This window comes from Emys orbicularis, chromosome 8 (genome assembly GCF_028017835.1).
Source record: "Emys orbicularis isolate rEmyOrb1 chromosome 8, rEmyOrb1.hap1, whole genome shotgun sequence".
Lineage (NCBI taxonomy): Eukaryota > Metazoa > Chordata > Testudines > Emydidae > Emys > Emys orbicularis.
In genome coordinates, this window is record NC_088690.1 from 7,076,353 (window position 1) to 7,096,493 (window position 20,141).

At 46.5% G+C, this 20,141-nt stretch overlaps 1 protein-coding gene across 1 annotated transcript in view; it reads right to left on the reverse strand.

The window, feature by feature from the left end:
* Positions 1-5,587: 5,587 nt before the first annotated feature.
* TRABD2B (TraB domain containing 2B) overlaps positions 5,588-20,141 on the reverse strand; it is a 409,784-nt gene continuing 395,230 nt past the window's right edge. The window contains exon 7 of the mRNA XM_065410015.1: positions 5,588-5,810. Coding sequence (XP_065266087.1) covers positions 5,588-5,810 — 223 coding nt within the window. The remainder of the gene's footprint in view (positions 5,811-20,141) is intronic.

The window sequence follows — 20,141 nt, forward strand, 5'->3', positions numbered from 1 at the left end:
CAGCTGGATTTTTCTCCGGCTCAGGTAGAGCAGGTTCAAAATTGAAGTTGAAATCCAGAGCACCCTGTGTAACGTGGATCACTTAAGAGAGGTGGCTCAAGCTTATTTTGGCCAAATGACGTGCAGAAATACCGTAGGTTACCGAATGACAATGTGGAACAATGACATTTATGCTGGGCTGCTTGATTTTAAAAAGCTGAACCGGAGCACGGCGGTTTCTCTGACATAACGGTAACATGCTGTGGAAAATTGACATCCTAAATAGACGATGCTTTGTAATGAAATACCTCTTCATACCAATAGACTGATCGCTGCATTAAGGATGGCTTGGATTACTCCCTCTCTTGCCAGCTCAATAGCAAAGAGGTTAGATAAACACACAGCACTGCATACTGGCTGTTCTTAAACCACAACTGAGTTTGCAGAACTGGGCAGGGAGGTTCAAGGAAGGGGGGGAGTTTGACACCTGTGTAGAGCATAATTATCATTAATCATGCTCAGCAGTCATTGCCAATAGAGTTCTAGGAAGACAATAGCATTATTCAACAGCATGAGTGCTTAAACCAAAAATATGCCATTCACAACGTACAATGCATCTTCTATCCCACTCTCCCCATACATGCTCTTCAAGTGGCAATGCATTTTGGCAAGGGAAACGATGAAAGAAGTAAAATAGAGTCCCTTTGCTCTTTTGATTGTGGTATTGTACATTCCTTTCGGCAAGGATAGCAGCTTAATAGTTAACTGGCATTAGTTGCGATATCACAATTAGATATAGGGTAGGACGTATTAAGATTGATTTTAGACTAGGATTCAGCTGTGAGACCGAGGGCAGGTCTACACTACAGGGTTAAGTCGACCTAAGTTACGCAACTCCAGCTACGTGAATAACGCAGCTGGAGTCGATGTAGCTTATGTCGATTTATTGCGGTGTCTACACCGTGCTGGGTCGACGAGAGAAACTCTTCCATCGACTTACCTTATGCTTCTTGTTTCGGTGGAGTACCAGAGTCGACGGGAGAGTGATCTGTGGTTGATTCAGCGGGTCTTCACTAGACCCACTAAATCGACCCCTGGTAGATCAAGCGCCGCAGCGTTGATCCACAGTAAGTGGAGACATACCTTGAATCAGATGAGTGTTCTGGTTTGGATTCAACAATGCCAAAATCTTGGCCCTGAGTAGCAGAAATCTCACAAAATCTGTTGATTACGTGTAATTCGCACAACAATGGTGCCAAACTCTCACAATTGTATTGTGAGTTTTGTGGTATTTGGTGTTTTTCTAAAATCCCCAGCTCCTGGATTCAGGTGATTATATGAGGATCTCGGTTTTCATTAGGGAAAAAATCAGCTTCTTGCCCTCTTGGTTGCTGAAAAAAGCTGGAAAATATGAAACCTAAAGGCTCAAAAAAGAGAAGGAAAATAAAATCCCAAATGAAGCTAGTAGTGTGTGGTTATTACTATTATGTACACAGCATGTTTCCCCTCTGAATTATATAGACACTCTCCAAACTCATGTGGAAAATAGTCATGACATTTACATGGCCCATTTGAATAAAGGATCTTTCAGAACCACAGCCATGTGCTATCTAGCATTAGCGTATTTTTATTAGTACTGAGTTAGCGTAGTTAATTACTAAATATTCCATTTTGTCTATGCTGGGGCAGGGGGGTCTCATTTTGTAGTCCCTTACATATTTACTGGTATGGTTTAAAAACAGTTGATTGGAACCAGTTAATTGGACAGATATCTGTGCACTAAAGCATACAGGGAATAGTATCTAATTAGTTGGGGAACCTCTATGATAATGACTTCAACACAGTTCTCTAAAGACCATGGAAAGCTAGATCATCCAGTACAGGGTCTTTCTCCTTAGCTCCAGCTTCAAAATAGTCTTACAGCTAACTATCAATTAAATACTTAGCTGATATTTCATTTCCACATGAGGAAGTTGCTACCAAGATGTTCTAGGACTTTGAATTGGAGGGATAGTGGCCTAATAGTGAATGTGAGGGGAGGTTTCCAGGAGGAAGTCTCTATATAAAACATGGACCACACTCTGAAGTTTGAACATCCATGTACAGAGTTATTCAAATAAATGGTGGCAATGTCTGTTTCCCCGGAAGTACAGATGAAATCTTGGGACGTGACAGCTATAACTAGACTATATGTAGAATAAATGTTGTAATATATTGGGCTAAAGGGTATGTGTGCCATTATCCTATATGGGAGAGACTCAGGACTACTCAGCCACATGTCATAGGCCTTATAACGCTAATGGAGATTCTCCTTTAGCTCAGCTGGTAGGAACCCATGCTTTTGGAGCAGGAGGGTCTGAGCTCTATCCCTGTTGCTAGGGTGAAGTTCTGACTGACTATGGTGTGCAGCCTAATGACAACCCTGAAATTCCTAGATGTCCAAAGATTTGCAACAATGCAAAAAAAAAAAAAAAAAGGTCTAATGGAAAGGACAGTGGCCTGAGAGTCACAAGACTTGAGTGCCACTCCTAGCTCTGCCACCAACATTCCCAGTGACCTGGGGCAATCACTTCAGCTCTGTGAATTTCTTGGTCCCCTCCCACCTTTTCTCTGTCTTGTCTATTTAGACCGGGGTGGGCAAACTTTTTGACCCGAGGGCCATATCTGGGTATGGAAATTGTATGGCGGGCCATGAATGCTCACGAAATTGGGAGTTGGGCTGCGGGAGGGGTAGAGGGCTCCGGCTGGGGGTGCGGGCTCTGGGGTGGGGCCAGAAATGAGGAGTTCAGGGTGCGGGAGGAGTCTCCCGGCTGGGGCAGGAGGTTGGGGTGCGGGGGTGGTGGTGGCTCCAGCTGGGGGTGTGGGCTCTGGGTGGGGCTGGGGATGAGGGGTTGGGGGTGTAGGAGGGTGCTGTGGGCTGGGACTGAGGGGTTTGGAGGGTGGGAGGGGCATCAGGGCTGGGGCAGGGGGTTGGGACATGGGAGAGGTTCAGGGGTGCAGGCTCTGGATGGTACTTACCTCAAGCAGCTCCCAGAAGCAGCAGCATGTCCCCCCTCCGGCTCCTACGAGGAGGTGTGGCCAGGCAGCTCTGCGGGCTGCCCGGTCCGCAGGTGCCGCCCCTGCAGTTCCCATTGGCCACGGTTCCCAGCCAATGGGAGCTGCAGAGGCAGCGCTTGGGGCGGGGGCAGTGTGCGGAGCCCCCTGGCTGCCCCTATGTGTAGGAGCCAGAGGGGGGACATGCCACTGCTTCCAGAAGCCACGCAGAACCACAGCACGTGCGGATCGGGAAAGACCCTGACTCCACTCCCCAGCTGGAGCGCCGGAGTGGGGAAAGCCCTGGACCCTGCTCCCCAGCAGGAGCTCAAGGGCCGGATTAAAACATCTGAAGGGATGGATCCCGGGCTGTGGTTTTCCCATCCCTGATTTAGACTGTACATTTTGGGGGGCAGGAATTGTCACTCACTGTGTGTTTGTACAGCGCCTAGAATAATGGGACCACCATCTCAACTGGAGCCTCTGGGTGCTATGCTACCATATTCCAAGTAATAATAATCTTCCTCTGTACTGTAGCATCACACCAAGAAAACCTGCATTACCTGCGGGTCCATTTACAATGGGATAGTTTATTCTTAAATGAGTTCACAGTTCTCAGTTCCGATGGTCCGTTCATTGTCTAGAATACAGCCATAGAGCGCCCCTGGGTTAGGTGCATTAAGGTTGAATTTGAAGGCCTTTTAAGGCATTATAGTCAAATGAAGTCCTCAACAGTGTAAGCGCTCAAATAAAGCTGTAACGGAAGTTCCTAAAACATGCTTCCAATATTGTCCAGTGCAATAAATATCATGCAAGGGGAATGGCTTCCTTCCAAAACCAACATCTCTAACCTTCCACATGCCAAAATATACAATGGAATAGTATGCATGAGATGTCCTTGAAGCTCTCACTGGGGGCAAAGCTCGATGTCTTCCATTTCACCTGAAGCCTTATGTGCATGCCCTGGAAAAATAGGCTAGCTCAGCAAGCAGCGGACCTGCCCAGGTCTGCACCATTCCTCTAAAAAAGAATCTAATTTTCTGCAAAAACGTTTCATTTTGTTTTCTCATTAAAAAATGTTTTGACTCGTTCTCATTGAGGACGATGCCTGGGCAAAGTTTCATATGTTCCATCTCTGTTTTTTCCCCTCTAGTGCTGTTTTTCAAAGTGTGGCTGGAATTATGAATAAGAGATGTACTTTTTCCACCACTGCCAAGCTCAAAACTAGTGACATAGATAATGGTCCAAAATCAGAACTGGTTTGAATTAGCATAGCTCTGTTTAAGTCAGTGGAGCTGCCATGATCTACACCAGCGGAGAATCTGGCCCTTTGTCTTCATGCTCTTCTAAGAACCTAACTCAAAACCCATTGAAAGGACCAAATCCAAGGCGCACTGACATCAGCGGGGGTCTTTTAATTGATTTGAATAGGTTTTGGATCAGGCCAGAACAATACAGAGAAAGCAGCCAGGCTTATCACAGCAGCAGGATCGTGGCTACAAAAGTGAACTTTAAGATGCTTCTGCACCCCCAACTTGCTCTAGGTGAAGCGTGGCCAGAGCTGAGAAGTTTTATAGACTAGCATGCTATTAAACATTTAAATCCCGTAAATAGGCCAAATTCTGCTCTCGTTAGCACTTGTGTAAATCTGGAGTAAATCCAGTGAGGAGTCACACTCATGCAAAAAGGGTGTGAGAGGAAAAACCAACTCAGCAGAGGTGCTCCAGACGGATGCCATGTGTTTTCACTAGGAAAAAAGGTGAGTTCTCGACTGAAGTTAGCTATCATGACGTATTAGTTTGTTAATCCTAGTGAAGACAACACAGTCTGCACTTTTCTTACAAGTTAGCAGGTTGAGTTAAAGGCAGTGGGGGAAGCTCAGGGTTTATCTTGACTTGCCAACTCATGTGAAAACCACAAATGGTCTTTTCTTCACTAGGATTTTATCTTGGGTTCACTAACTGGAGTTAAGAACATGCCTTTTTCCCTAGTGACACCAAGGCCACAGACAGCATGAGTTGTCTACAATATGTCTAAATTATTCTAAACAGATATTACCCCTCCACCCACCCACCCACACTAATCTCAGCGATCAGCACAAATTTGCCTATGGGAGGGTTAGTGTAAAATTTTAATGACCAAAACAGCATCTTTGGATGTCATTTCAGATTGGTTGGTTAAATAAACAAATATAGAAAATATTAATTTATCTGTTTCACCGTCACTACTGTTTAATGGGGATGTTATTAACATATCCAATACCAAGAAAAATAAGTTTACCAGTTGAATAAATACACTTTTTTTATATATATAAATGAACACATATATTTTACAAAGCCCCATAGCACTATGGGAAATAAAGATCCTTCTACAAAAAAGAAGATATAAGTCAGTGTTACAATAAAGCTTTAGAGTTTCAAAATATATCTGGGCTAAGAGACAAAACCAGCTAGAGGCACTACCATTTCTCCTCGGTGAGAAGGTCCAGATTGAAACCGTCGTGGAGAAAACCACCCACTTGTTCATAAATTATCTCTGTTCTCCATTTTAGGTATTGCACGTAATCCTAGGTTGGTCAGGAAGGCCTCAATAGACTCAGGAGAAAAGACGCTATTGCCACATAGAAAGAAGCAGTTATGGATGGTGCCAATACGCGGCCAGCAGCTGAGCTTTTTGGCTGATGGTGGAACGGGAGATCCGAACGTGGTCTCTGATCCAGTTGGTTTGAAAACCAAATGGGAGGATTGACTGTAATGTAGCCATTGGTTATCCTGACGTGGGAAGGTAGCGTGGTCGTGCTAGGAGAAAAGACAAGAGGACAAAATTAAACAGGATTCTGTTTTCAGTATGCAAGGAGTTGCTGAGTCTACATCTTCCTAATTAGTAATAAGAACAATAGTTTGAACAGATAGTTTCTTTCCATGGAAGAATTCACTGTGCTAATTATTTCACCACATCCCTGCGAGAGAGGTGTTATTCATTCTGTTTTACTGGGGGCGGGTGTGTGCCTGTGTGAAACTGAAGCACAGGGAAGTGACTTACCTAATGTAACCTAGTGAAAAAGTCAATAATAGAACCCCGGAGTCCTGACTCTAGTCACGTGGCCACATCTATGTGTGCGATCTTAAAAATGTGAGCTTCAGTGCTTCACTGGCTACAAGGCATTGTCTGTCAAAACAATACACTTGAAATGGACTCAATGGAACTATGTCTGTTTATACCAGATGAGGGTCTGGCCTAATAACTACATGACTGACGATTCACTAAGCATTTGAAATAAACCAAAAACCCAAGCTTCTTCCCATTGGGTTGGGATTTAGTGTGACTATGCATGCTGTTAGGACTGTCACAGTTCAGGGCAACTCCACCTTTTCTCCCCTCTATGGTCCACCAAAGGGTCTGACACTTAGGCCTCTTGGCTCCCCAGCCATCACCTCTCTTGGGCGGAGACATGCATCTCACTCCCTCTTGACTGGGGTATTTTCAGGCCCAGTTCCCTGCCTACACTCTGAATTACTCCCGCAAGTCAGACTGCCTAAACAGGCCTGCTTTGCTTTTCTCCTCAGAGGCTATTATTAGCATAATTACCCACGGTTTTCAGTTACCACACATCTCTGCTTAAGCAAGCACATTTATTTGTAAGGTAAAAGCAACATATTAAAAACAATAAAAGAGCCTACCCGTTTGCTAATAAGCTTACCAGAGCCCAGCCCCGCAACTCCACAAGAACTCTGGTCATTGTCAGTCCTTCCAACCCTTCCCTAAAGACTAAGGTGCCCCTTGGACAGTAGGTCCCGTCTGTTGACTGGACCAGAAAGAAGGCCTTACGTCAGGTTAAACTCAGACTAATTATCCAAAAGTCCTTTCTGTGTCTGTTGGCCTCTGGAGAATCCAGTCTGAACTAGTATAGGCAAGCCTCCCTAGCGTGAATTTCCCTAATCACCACCCCATTGTTCTTAGTTCCTGGAGGGGCTGTGGTTACCATTCCCCTTGGAATTACATACAGTCCCTGGCTGGTCTATAATGATACATAAACTTAATACAATCAGATCTCCCAAAGATATTGCAGGAAATTCCGGTCCCAGTGAAATCCAAAGTAAAAAGTCCCATCTATGACCATGTTTTTGCTCTTAGACTGCAAGCCCCATGTCAGACAGAGTCTGCTTCTATGTAACGAACAGCATCAAACTCACTATAAACATTCAGTAAGTAATTAGTAAGCAATCATGTGCACTAGTGTGACAGCGTTAGTCGAGTATAGCAAATCATGGAGCACCTCTACTAGATTATCCTCATAGAAGCAACAGAGGGTCCTGTGGCACCTTTAAGACTAACAGAAGTATTGGGAGCATAAGCTTTCGTGGGTAAGAACCTCACTTCTTCAGATGCAAGTGAACCTCACTTGCATCTGAAGAAGTGAGGTTCTTACCCACGAAAGCTTATGCTCCCAATACTTCTGTTAGTCTTAAAGGTGCCACAGGACCCTCTGTTGCTTTTTACAGATTCAGACTAACACGGCTACCCCTCTGATACTCATAGAAGCAGTGCATTCTCCTGGCAAACAAGGTGAAAAATGATAGAAACGCCCATGACATTGTAATGTGCATGCTGGTATCCACAGATTCTCTCTGCAGTTTTCTTAATCACCAGTGAAACAGGACTGTAAGGCAGTAAACAGCCTCTGTAGCCACTTTTCTGCAAGTATGTAGAAGATTAGGATTGGAAGAGACCTCAGGAAGTCATCTAGTCCAACCCCCTGCTCAAGGAGGACCAACCCCAACTAAATCATACCAGCCAGGGCTTTGTCAAGCCGGGCCTTAAAAACTCTAAGGATGGAGATTTAACCACCTCCCTAGGTAACCCATTCCAGTGCTTCACCATCCTCCTAGTGAAATAGTTTTTTCCTAATATCCAACCTAGACCTTCCCCACTGCAACTTGAGACCATTGCTTCTTGTTCTGTCATCTGCCACCACTGAGAACAGCCGAGCGCCATCCTCTTTGAAATCCCCCTTTCAGGTAGTTGAAGGCTGCTATTAAATCCCCCCTCACTCTTCTCTTCTGCAGAAAAAATAAGCCCAGTTCCCTCAGCCTCTCCTCGTAAGTCATATGCCCCAGCCCCCTAATAATTTCCGTTGCCCTCTGCTGGACTCTTGCCAATTGTCCACATCCTTTCTATAGTGGGGGGGGCCAAAACTGGATGCAATACTCCAGATGTGGCTTCATCAGTGCCTAATATAGGTGAATAATCACTTCCCTCGATCTGCTGGCAATGCTCCTACTAATACAGCCCAATATGCCCTTAGCCTTCTTGGAAACAAGGTCACACTGTTGACTCATATCCAGCTTCTCGTCCACTGTAACCCTTAGGTCCTTTTCTGCAGAATTGCCGCCTAGCAAAGTCAGTCCCCAGCCTGTAGCAGGGCATGGGATTCTTCCATCCTAAGTGCAGGACTCTGCATTTGTCCTTGTTGAACCTCATCAGATTTCTTTTGGCCCAATCCTCCAATTTGTCTAGGTCCCTCTGGACCCTATCCCTACCCTCCAGCGCATCTACCTCTCCCCACAGCTTAGTGTCATCCGCAAACTTGCTGTGGGTGCAGTTCATCCCATCCTTCAGATCATTAATGAAGATGCTGAACAAAAATAGGGATGTAAAAGAAAAACATTTTAATAAATTCTAATAAAAAAGAACCCCTCCCCCACCCAAACACAGTCAACATAACAATCTGTAGCCAGAGTCACCGCTGGTATAAATTGGTGTCAGAGAGCTATAATGGTTTGCACTGGCGGTGTCTGCATAAAATCACAGACAAAAAGTTCAGCAGCTAACCAGGAACATAAGACTGGAAGAGATCTCTTGGGTCAACAAGTCCAGTTGCCTGCTATTTCAAGCAACCACGTTATATAATCCCATTAATTAATTTAACAATATATAATAAACCACAGATATTAGAGCCGGAAAATACCTCTTAGAGTATCTAGTCCATCCTCTGGCCAATGCAGAATTGTTCCATATTGGAGTCTTTTGGCTGTGATAAAATGTCTTCAGTAAAATGTACTGCAGAGTGTCTAATAAATGGGCAACACTTGTTTCAGCTCTGATTGAACTTCTGTTTTCCCCTTCCATTTACAGAATCATTATACGAATCTGGAAAGTTCCCGGTCTCCCCTAGCCAAAGGACCTGCTGTCAAGGCTGAATCCCCACTCTGGCACTTGGAGTGCAGAAGGTGGGGGCCTGCAAGAATTCTAAAAATTAATACTGGCCACTCCAGGCTTGTATTAAACTCCCAAGGTTACAGCTTCTCTCTGACCTTGGCTTGGTAAATGCTGCCACCACCCAAATGCAAAAACCCCCTTGGACCTAGGAAGGAACACTTGGGAATTCCTCCCTGTGAAGTACCCTCAAGCCCTTTCACCTCCCCTCCGGGGAACAGCTGAGAAAGAAAACAAAGGAAATTAGCAGTTGCCACCAGCTAATTAAACAACGTATGCACAAACCTCTTAGGATAGCAAAAATCCTGTTCTTAAAAAAGGCAAATTAAAAACAAAAAGAAAGAAAATACATCTGGAACTTAAGCTTTTGCTAGATTTTAAAAGAGCAATTCCAAAAAATTAAGCACCCAAAATAGCTTTCTTGGGGGTTCAGTTTAAAGGTTACAAGCAAACCAAAGCATCTGGGGTTAGCACAGAGGAGTCCACAAGCCTTTCAGAAATAAAAGAAAATAACCCAATCATGTCTTTCTAAACATTTCTGATCTACTTACACATCTGGGGTTTCAGATAAGTAGGTTTGAGGTATGAATTGATGCTTTTTCATACCTGGTTTTAAAGCTGCTTACAGCATAACTTCAGCCCTGTCCTGCTCTGTCCCCTCTCTCTCTGGAGAACAAACAGACAACAAAGGGAAGTTTTTTCCCCCTTTTAAAAAGTTCTAGCCCTCCCATTGGCTCTTTTGGTCAGGTGCCCACTCCTTTTTCTTTTTACCTGGGGGACTTTTTAACCTTTTACAGGCAGGGCCAGCTCTACCATTTTTGCTGCCCCAAGCAAAACAAACAAACAAACAAACAAAAAAATGCTCGGACTCTGCCGCCCCAAGAATGGACGGAATGCCGCCCCTTAGCATGTGCCGCCCCAGGCACGTGCTTCCTCCGCTGGTGCCTGGAGACGGCCCTGTTTACAGGTAAAGCAAGCAGAGAACACCTACCAAAAGGGATTTTAAAGCTTACTGGCTGGCTGTGTGTTCATAAAAGGGAGCTATCCCCCCCGCCCTTCATTTATCCCACCTGCTATGGTATCACATTTGCAAGCTTGTACTTTTGATCAGACGATATGGCAGCTTTTCATCAGACAATACGGCAGCCGTTCATTGCCCTCCCAGCATTAACACTGGTAACCCTTTCTCAAAAAACTGCAAACTCAGGCCCTGATTCAGCAGGTTCCTTAAGCACATGCCTGACTTCAAATATGTGAATAGTCCCATTGACTTCACATGCTTAAAACACATGTTTATGTACATGCTGAATTGGGAGCACACCAAAATGAAAACACACACACACACACACACACACACACACAATGCTATTATACATTGGTTTGGGAATCGATTCTGGTTTGGTTTTAGCACTTGAGGAGTAGCAAAACTGCAATTCTATTTTTCTGTGGTTCAGCTTGTCCCTACAAATCTAGTCCCATAGTTGGCAATAGGTATTGGTATTGCAATAGTAGAATCCATAGAAGTAACAAGTTGTAAGCAAAACCTTTGTGCTTAGCACAGCGAGTGAATTTCAAATATTCTCTACACCAATTGGGAGCTCTCTCCTGGAGGTATCGTCTTTCAGATGGTGTATACAGTTGAAAATCTGTTGATAATACCTCGTCTTATTCAGTGCTTTTCATCCCTAGATCTCCAAGTGCTTTACAAAGGAGGTCAGTATCATTATTCCCATTTTATAGAAGGAGAAACTGAGGCATGGAATGCCAAAGCTGCCTAACTCACTTAGGTACTTTTGAAAATCTTACTAGGCACAAATCTGCATCTTTAGGTGCCTATATACCTTGAAAACCTGGCCTAAAATGACATTTTAGCAGACCAGAGGCAGACCCTGGAACAGAACCAGGTGTCTTGAGTCCCAGTCCAGTTCTTTGTCACTGCCTGACCATGGCACCTTTTTAGCTAATAGAGGGGCATGAAAAGATCTCACTCCAAATTGAGCAAATGTACCTCCCTACCTCGGTTACCTCTGCAGTTTCAGATGGCGATGGTATTGTTATCACTTCCTGCCCGAGATTTCCATCCAGCAAGTTTTCCAGTCACAGGACTCCCTTTGAGAGCCATGGGAATTCCATGCATGCAAGGGGTGTGGGAAGGGGTCCCCAATGTTTCTATGCAGGGTAGCTGTGCCCTGTTAAACAGCTACCATGTTTCCCCTCAAAGATGGCTGAAGTTCAATAGTGGGTGAATGATTCTTTTAGGCCTGGTCTACACTAGGCGTTTATGTCGAATTTAGCGCCGTTACATCGAATTAACCCTGCACCCGTCCACACCACGAGGCTATTTAGTTCAACATAGAGGTCTCTTAAATTCGACTTCTGTACTCCTCCCCAACGAGAGGAGTAGCGCTAAATTCGACATGGCCATATCGAATTAGGCTTGGTGTGGATGGAAATCGACGCTAATAGCTCCGGGAGCTATCCCACAGTGCACCACTGTGTTGACGCTCTGGACAGCAGTCCGAGCTCGGATGCTCTGACCAGCCACACAGGAAAAGCCCCGGGAAAATTTGAATTCCTTTTCCTGTCTGGGCAGTTTGAATCTCATTTCCTGTGTGGACATCGTGGCGAGCTCAGCAGCACTGGCAACGATGCAGAGCTCTCCAGCAGAGATGGCCGTGCAATCTCAGAATAGAAAGAGGGCCCCAGCATGGACTGATCGGGAAGTCTTGGATCTGATCGCTGTGTGAGGCGATGAGTCCGTGCTTTCCGAGCTGCGCTCCAAAAGACGGAATGCAAAGCTCTATGAGAAGATCTCTAAAGCCATGGCAGAGAGAGGATACAGCCGGTATGCAACGCAGTGCCGCGTGAAAATCAAGGAGCTGAGACAAGGCTACCAGAAGACCAAAGAGGCAAACGGACGCTCCGGATCCCAGCCCCACACATCCCGTTTCTACGAGGCACTGCATTCCATCCTAGGTGCGGCCGCCACCACTACCCCACCACTGACCGTGGACTCTGAGGATGGGATATTGTCCAGGGCCGGTTCCTCGGACATGTTAGCGGACGGGGAAGAAGAGGAAGGAGATGAGGAGGACGAGGCAGTCGACAGCGCTTACCAAGCTGATTTCCCCGACAGCCAGGATCTCTTCATCACCCTTACAGAGATCCCCTACCAACCGTCCCCAGCATTTAACCCGGACACAGATTCAGGGGAAGGATCAAGCAGTAAGTGTTTGAAACATTTAAACATTTATTTTTAACAGAACTGTAATATTAACAATAAGAACAATGTGTTTTTCATGATTTGTTGGCTTAACTATTCAGTCCCAACTATTTAAAAAAAATCTAACAGTGTCCGGTTGTGCATGATTCTGCTGCCCAAGCCGCTCCACTCTTTAGTCCCTGCCAGTGCAGCTATATTAAAATGCGGTCTATATGTCCGGGGATAGAGCTGAAATCCTCCAGGGACATCTCGAGGAAGCTCTCCTGGAGGTAATTGGAAAGCCTGTTCATCAGGTTCCTGGGGAGAGCGGCCTTATTGGGTCCTCCGAAGTAGGAGACGTTTCCGCGCCAGGAGATCCTCAAGTACTCCGGGATCATAGCCTTGCACAGCATGGCGGCATACGGCCCTGGTCTTTGCAGGCTTTCCCGAAGCATCCTTTCTTTATCGCTGTCCGAGATCCTCATTATGGTGATGTCGCTCATGATGACCTGCTTTGAATTAGGTAGGGGACTGTTAGTATTGGGACTGCTTGCCCGTTCCTTTACAGAACTGTAACCGCCGGTTTACAGCCACGCGGTGGAGGCGTGAGAGGGGCAGCATACAGGGATCTTTCCCTGGGACAGCCGCGAGGGGGTGGGACAGGGGCAGAGTTCATGCTTGCCGGATTGCTGGCAGCAGAGACTGGCATTGCTTTCAATGTGAAAGGAGGCCAGTGCTACTATTAAAGTTTTAAGCAGCCACAAGTCTACGGCTTACCATGTCGGCCTGCTACAGAAATTCCGGTGTCCTGCCCCGCTTCCCAGATTGGCAGTGCAAGACCCCAGGCACTGAAGGCGAGGTCCGAAAATTCGACCTTGTCCTGAGTGCGCATGTGATAGGTGCAGTACATGGTCTTGTTCACAGAGAAAGACTATGTTCTTTGTTCACAACTACATTTATCTTTCGGAGGAATTCACTACCTTTTTCTCTTTCCCACAGCCACATCTGCGACTGTCTCCCAACCCAGCCTGGCATCAAACTCCCAGAGGCTACCGCACATTAGGCGGAGGAAGAAGAAGACGCGAGAGGACATGTTCTCAGAACTAATGGGCTGCTCCCGAGCCCAGGCAGCACAGCAGAACCAGTGGAGGGAGAATTTGTCCCAAATGCACCGGACACACATGGAACGTGAGGAGAGGTGGCGGCAGGAAGACCAGCAGGCGACTCAAACGCTGCTTGGACTTATGAGGGAGCAAACGGACACGCTCCGGCGCCTTGTTGATGTTCTGCAGGAACGGAGGCAGGAGGACAGAGCCCCGCTCCAGTCTATCAGTAACCGCCCTCCCCCGCCACCAAGTCCCATACCCCCCTCGCCCAAAGTCCAAAGAAGGAGGGGCGGCAGAGTCCGTGAAAACTCTCACTCCACCCCTGCAGACTGCTCAAGCACCAGAAGGCTGTCATTCCCCAAAATTTGAAAAGTCCTTTCCTGCCCGCCTCACCCAAGCCCCCGTCCAACTTTCACCCCCCAGTTTCATGTGTGGTTGTTAATAAAAAATACGTTTCTGTTCATTAATGTTTCCATCTTGTTCTTTTGGAGGAGAGTCTGTCTGAAGGGGGGGAAGGGGCTTGGTAATTGGACAGGACAGTCACCTTTAGAAGGGTACAGAGGCGGGGGCAGGTCCAGCAGCAGGGCACATACACAGTGCAGTGACTAGTTACCCTGGTCAGTCTGGGAGGTGGTTTTCATGTTCTGTGGGTGAGGGGGGGGGGTTGCTCTGTGACTTTGTGGCGGGGGAGGGCAGTTACAGATCTTATGCAGCGGTCCTTTTCCTGGATCACAGAGCCACGCAGCAGGGGATCTGTAACCCTCCTCCCCCTGCCATACAGTCACATAGCCCCCACATACACGCAGTCCCGCTCAGGAGGGCTGGCAGGCTCCGTTGAAACAACCAGTCCACCACTGCGAATCCTGTCATTCCTGGAGTTTAGAAGCATCATTTGCATCAGTTCACTACACCCGCTCCCCACCACAGTCTGCGTCCCAGGTTTAAAACATTCCCGCGAAAACAGTAATAAAGACAACGGTGTTCATTAACAAAATAAAACTGATTTTATTTTTTTGGAAGGGGGTGAAGGGGGTATGTAGCTGGATAGGATAGACAACATTAACCGGGTAAAGAAACGGGGGCAGGTTCAGCTTCTCTTTAAACAAACTTAAAAGTCACTGGTTACCCTGCTCACTGAGGAACCTAGCTTTCAAAGCCTCCCAGATGCACAGCGCGTCCCACTGGGCTCTTCTAATCGCCCGGCTGTCTGGCTGGGCGTAATCAGAAGCCAGGCTATTTGCCTCAACCTCCCACCCCGCCATAAAGGTCTCCCCCTTGCTCTCACAGAGATTGTGGAGCACACAGCAAGCTGCTATAACAATGGGGATATTGGTTTCGCTGAGATCACAGCGAGTCAGTAAGCTTCTCCATCTCCCCTTGAGACGGCCAAAAGCACACTCCACCACCATTCTGCACTTGCTCAGCCGGTAGTTGAACAGTTCTTTTTCAGTGTCCAGGGCGCCAGTATAGGGCTTCATGAGCCAGGGCATTAGCAGGTAGGCTGGGTCCCCGAGGATCACTGTAGGCATCTCCACATCCCCAAGAGTTATTTTGTGGTCCGGGAAGTAAATACCTTCCTGCAGCCGTCTAAACAGACCAGAGTTCCTGAAGACGCGAGCGTCATGAACCTTGCCCGGCCATCCGACGTTGATGTTGGTAAAACGTCCCCTGTGGTCCACCAGTGCTTGCAGCACCATTGAAAAGTAGCCCTTTCGGTTGATGTACTGGCTGGCCTGGTGGTCCGGTCCCAGGATAGGGATGTGAGTTCCATCTATAGCCCCACCGCAGTTTGGGAATCCCATCGCGGCGAAGCCATCTATGATGACCTCCACGTTTCCCAGGGTCACTACCTTTGAGAGCAGTACCTTAACGATTGCGTTGGCTACTTGCATCACAACAACCCCCACGGTAGATTTGCCCACGCCAAAGTGGTTCGCGACTGACCGGTAGCTGTCTGGCGTAGCAAGCTTCCAGAGGGCTATGGCCACTCGCTTCTGGACAGTCAGGGCTGCTCGCATCCGGGTGTCATTGCGCTTCAGGGCAGGGGACAGCAACTCACAAAGTTCCATGAAAGTCCCCTTCCGCATGCGAAAGTTTCGCAGCCACTGGGATTCATCCCAGACCTGCAGCACTATGCGGTCCCACCAGTCCGTGCTTGTTTCCCGTGCCCAGAATCGCTGTTCCACAACATCCACATGACCCATTGTCACCGTGATGTCCTCGGCGCTGGGTCCCGTGCTTTCTGACAGGCCTGTGCTACTCTCAGACTTCAGGCCCTCACCGCGGTGCCGTAGCCTCCTCGCGTGGTTTATCTGCATCTGCCTCTGGGAAAGGTGGATGATAAGCTGCAAGGCGTTGACAACGGCCACAACTGCAGCGATGGTCGCAGCGGGATCCATGCTCGCAGTGCTGTGGCGTCCGCGCTGTCACTGACCAGAAAAGTGCGCGAACTGATTTCCCGCCGGCGCTTTCAGGGAGGGAGGGAGGGCGGTAGTGACGGACGGATGACGACAATTACCCAAAAGCACCCTAGACACATTTTTTTTACCCAGAAGGCATTGGCGGCTCGACCCAGAATTCCAATGGGCAGCGGGGACTGCAGGAACTGTGGGATAGCTGCCCACAGTGCACCGCTTCCAATGTCGACGCTTTCCCCGTTAGTGTGGACTCACAAAGTCGAATTACTGTCCTTAGTGTGGACACACACGTTCGACTTTGCAATATCGATTCCACATATTCGACTTAAGTGAAATCGAACTACCCTCGTAGTGTAGACATACCCTTAGACACAGTTTACAAAATACTTTGGGACCCTTCTGGATGAAAGGGGCTACATAAATACATGACAATTATTGTTAATCAACCTAAACAATAACATGTACAAGCCCAGTGTTTGGTTTTCTTTATAATATCTGGCGAAAAGAAGTCATACGGATGACATGTCAACAGAGACTGAACCTTAAAAAATGGAGTTTGCCATTAAAAGACCAAAGACCTGGTAAGTTGCAATGCTGTTTCTGTCAACATTCTCCATAAAATAATGCCTGGTTCAAATTTGTGATTTGGGGTTAGTCTTTTTTTTTATTTTTATTGAAATGATTTTCAGCATGTGCTTCCTATTTAATTTTCAAAACAAATTTAACCATTATTGAGCTTTTGTTTGGTTTTTTATCCACAGATGTGGGAAGAGTCAATGAGATTATTTTCCTGGTAGCTTTTTCAGATCTGAGATCAGTAATAATGTCCTCTTTTTCTTTAAAAAAAAAGGCTGTTTCTCTGGGATCTAATCAGATCGTTATGCATGTCACTAAAGAATAGTAAATAAGATTCACAGGTCCCTAGGACCAGCCACATGCAGGATGATGACTGTCAGGCTTATTAGAAGTTTTATAACTTCGCGGGGAGAATATATTCGGTACTAAAGGGCTGTTTAATCTAGCAGAAAAAGGCATAATGAGAAGCAATGACTGTAAGTTAAAGCCAGACAAATTCAAATTAGAAATAAGGCACAATTTCTTTAACAGTGAATGTGATTAGCCATTGGAACAAAGTACCGAGAGAAGTGATGGATTCTCCGTCTCCTGAAGTCAAGACTTGGATGCCTTTCTGGGAGATAGGCTTTCATCAAACACAAGTTATTGGGCTCAATGGAGGAGTAGCTGGGTGAAGAAGCTGGCCTGTGTTATACAGGAGGTCAGACGATCTAATGTTCCCTTTTGGCCTTAAAATCTATGACTCTATAACGGACAAAGACACACAAATGTGTTTAGCCTAAAGAATGTGTATTAGTCTTTGAAGGATTTTGTTCTGGAAAAAATAGAATAGGTCAAAATGTAAGGTGATTTTTTTATTTTGCTTGGTGGGGAGCAGTAGGCCACCCTTGTTGGAGATCAAAGATCTACCCCACTGTTTTCCATACTTTACATGTCTTCTCTCGAGACACTGTGTCGCAGTTTGCATACCGTCAGCCCAAAGGTCCAATCCTGTAAGGTGTTGAGCACTCTATACATGTCCATATTTTTAAGTACACGAGTAGGTCCCTGGAAGCCAATATTTACACGCTTAAAATTAAGCACTTAGGTGCTTTGCTGCATCAGGGCCAGTAAACAGCACCCTTTGCAGGGTTCAGTTAATAGAAAATCATTTGGATCTCCTTAAGGATACCAGTGATGGTCCTTTTCGGTCTGGAGAGGCAACTATTCATTAGTGATGACATTATGACCTGGCTCTGTGTGTCTGAATGAGGAAGCAATCTCGTCCTCTTGTTGGTGGCCTACAGAGAAGATAAAGGACTTGCTACTGACATTGACTAGAAGAGATGTCTATTGGTCTCTATTCATGCCAAGGGTCTTTGGAGACCAGATCCATGGACAGTTTCCATATCTCAGTCAACTGTGCTTTGTGCTTTCATTCCTAAGGAGCAATGCTATGTCGCAGGGCAGAGCGAATGATACAAGAGCTATGGATGCAGCAGCACTATTGTCCTGAACAGCTACATCTTGAAAATCTTAGCCGAGGGTAAGAGCGCTCTTTGGACAAGACTCTACTGGAAACCATCGGAAAAGGATCATGGAGCTCTGATCCAGCCTTGATCAAACACTTTGGCTGTGTGAGAAATTGACAACGCACAATTTCCGCCCTTGATGCAGGAACCTCTGAATATGTGGCACACATGCCGAAGCAGAGGGCAGTACAACACCGCTGAGAGCAATCTATTTATTCCACCATTCCTGCACTTTGTTATCGGCCGCAGCCATTGCCGTTTATCTCTGGGAGGGAGAGAGGGGGCTCTTCAAGAGAAGACAGCTTTGAAAGAACAGGAGGCTGTGGACAAGTGTTTCAGCACTCTGGGACACTTGGTCGGCATGTGTCTGACAAGATGTAATGAGGCGGCGGCCGCGTACTGCCATTAAAATTCCATGCTCATCAAAGTGCTATCAGATAGAAGGGGGGGGAAAAACAAAGAACTAAACCTCGTTTGCTAGTATCCAGTGTGTGATGGGTAATTAGGCCAACATTAGCAGCTCCTGCCAAATCTTCTGCTAGAAGCTATCGTAACACTTATGAACTTTCACCTTCTTTCCAACAGTTGAGCTCACAGTTGGGGTAGGCCCGCTAGAGCCCAGTTTTACAACAAATCAATAGGGATCTAGCTCTTAGGGGTGGGTTAACTGGCGTTTCGTAAGATGGGGGGCAGCAGACTCATCCAGAGGGTGCAGGAAAGCTGCTGATGTTGCACTGAGTAAACCCACCTTCCCTCTCGGCTCGCGCAGAGCTTGCTAACACAGCCAGGCCATAGGAACCGCAGGTGTATTCAGGCCCGCAGCCTCAGGAAGCAACTTGGTGTCCTGAGCTTAGGTCAGCGGTTACAGCAAGGGTCTGGTGCCACCTCTGGCTGCCACATAGGCTGTGCGGGGCTGGGAGGGAAGGGGAACAACAGGAGGAGGGGAACAAAAGTCGGGCGAGGGGTAAAAAACAGAAAGCAGAAAGGAGAAGGAAGCTAGAAGATAAAGATGAATGGAGAGACATGCCAGCTGGTCGGGGATGCGGTCTGTGGGCTGCAGGGACTGGCTTGGACTGTCCTTTCACCAATTTCAGAGTAGCAGCCGTGTTAGTCTGTAGCCGCAAAAAGAACAGGAGTCCTTGTGGCACCTTAGAGACTAACACATTTATTTGAGCATCAGCTTTCATGGGCTACACCCCACTTCTTCGGATGCATATCTCCTCAAAATATGTTCCATTCTATGCATCCGAAGAAGTGGGATGTAGCCCACGAAAGCTTATGCTCAAATAAATTTGTTAGTCTCTAAGGTGCCACAAGTGCTCCTGTTCCTTTCACCAATGTAACACTAGGGCTTGCCAATCAAAACGGCTGAGAGCCACAAGTTAAAGATTTTGGCTAAAATAAGAACTGACCGAGAGCTTTGCCCCCAAATGACCCAAGGAAAAAAAAAAACATCCTTCCTTCTTACTCCTTTTCCTCTAGTCTGTGCTGCATTTGCATTCCCAGGTTCCAGCCAGGGCCAGGCATGTGAAAATACCATGAGAAAGGCTGGCCTTGGGGTACTCCTGCCCCAAGCATAAGTCGAAAGGAGTGAAAGGTTTCCAGACCAACTTTGCAGACCTGAGCGTTTTGGATAAACATTTGGAGCCCCCTTCTTCTGTTGTAGAAAACTTAAAGTTGGCGCAAAAGTCTTCTCCTTTGCAAATTCTGCCACCTTTCCTTTCCCTTCGGCCTTGTGTTTAACCTTTTCATTTCCTTCTCCTTTTGCTTTTCAACTTCAGCTTTGTACTGCAGCATATCGAGGGTTCGGGGGAATAATGTTTGTACGAAAGATCCTCTGCAAGATAAATTTAAAATAACAAACGTCCACGCAGTGTGCAGCGGTGGTCAAAAAAGCAAACAGGATGTTCGGAATCATTCAAAAAAGGATAGAGAATAAGACGGAGAATATCCTATTGCCCTTATATAAATCCATGGGATGCCCACATCTTGAATACTGTGTACACATGTGGTCGCCTCATCTCAAAAAAGATATACTGGCATTAGAAAAGGTTCAGAGAAGGGCAACTAAAATGATTAGGGGTTTGGAACGGGTCCCATA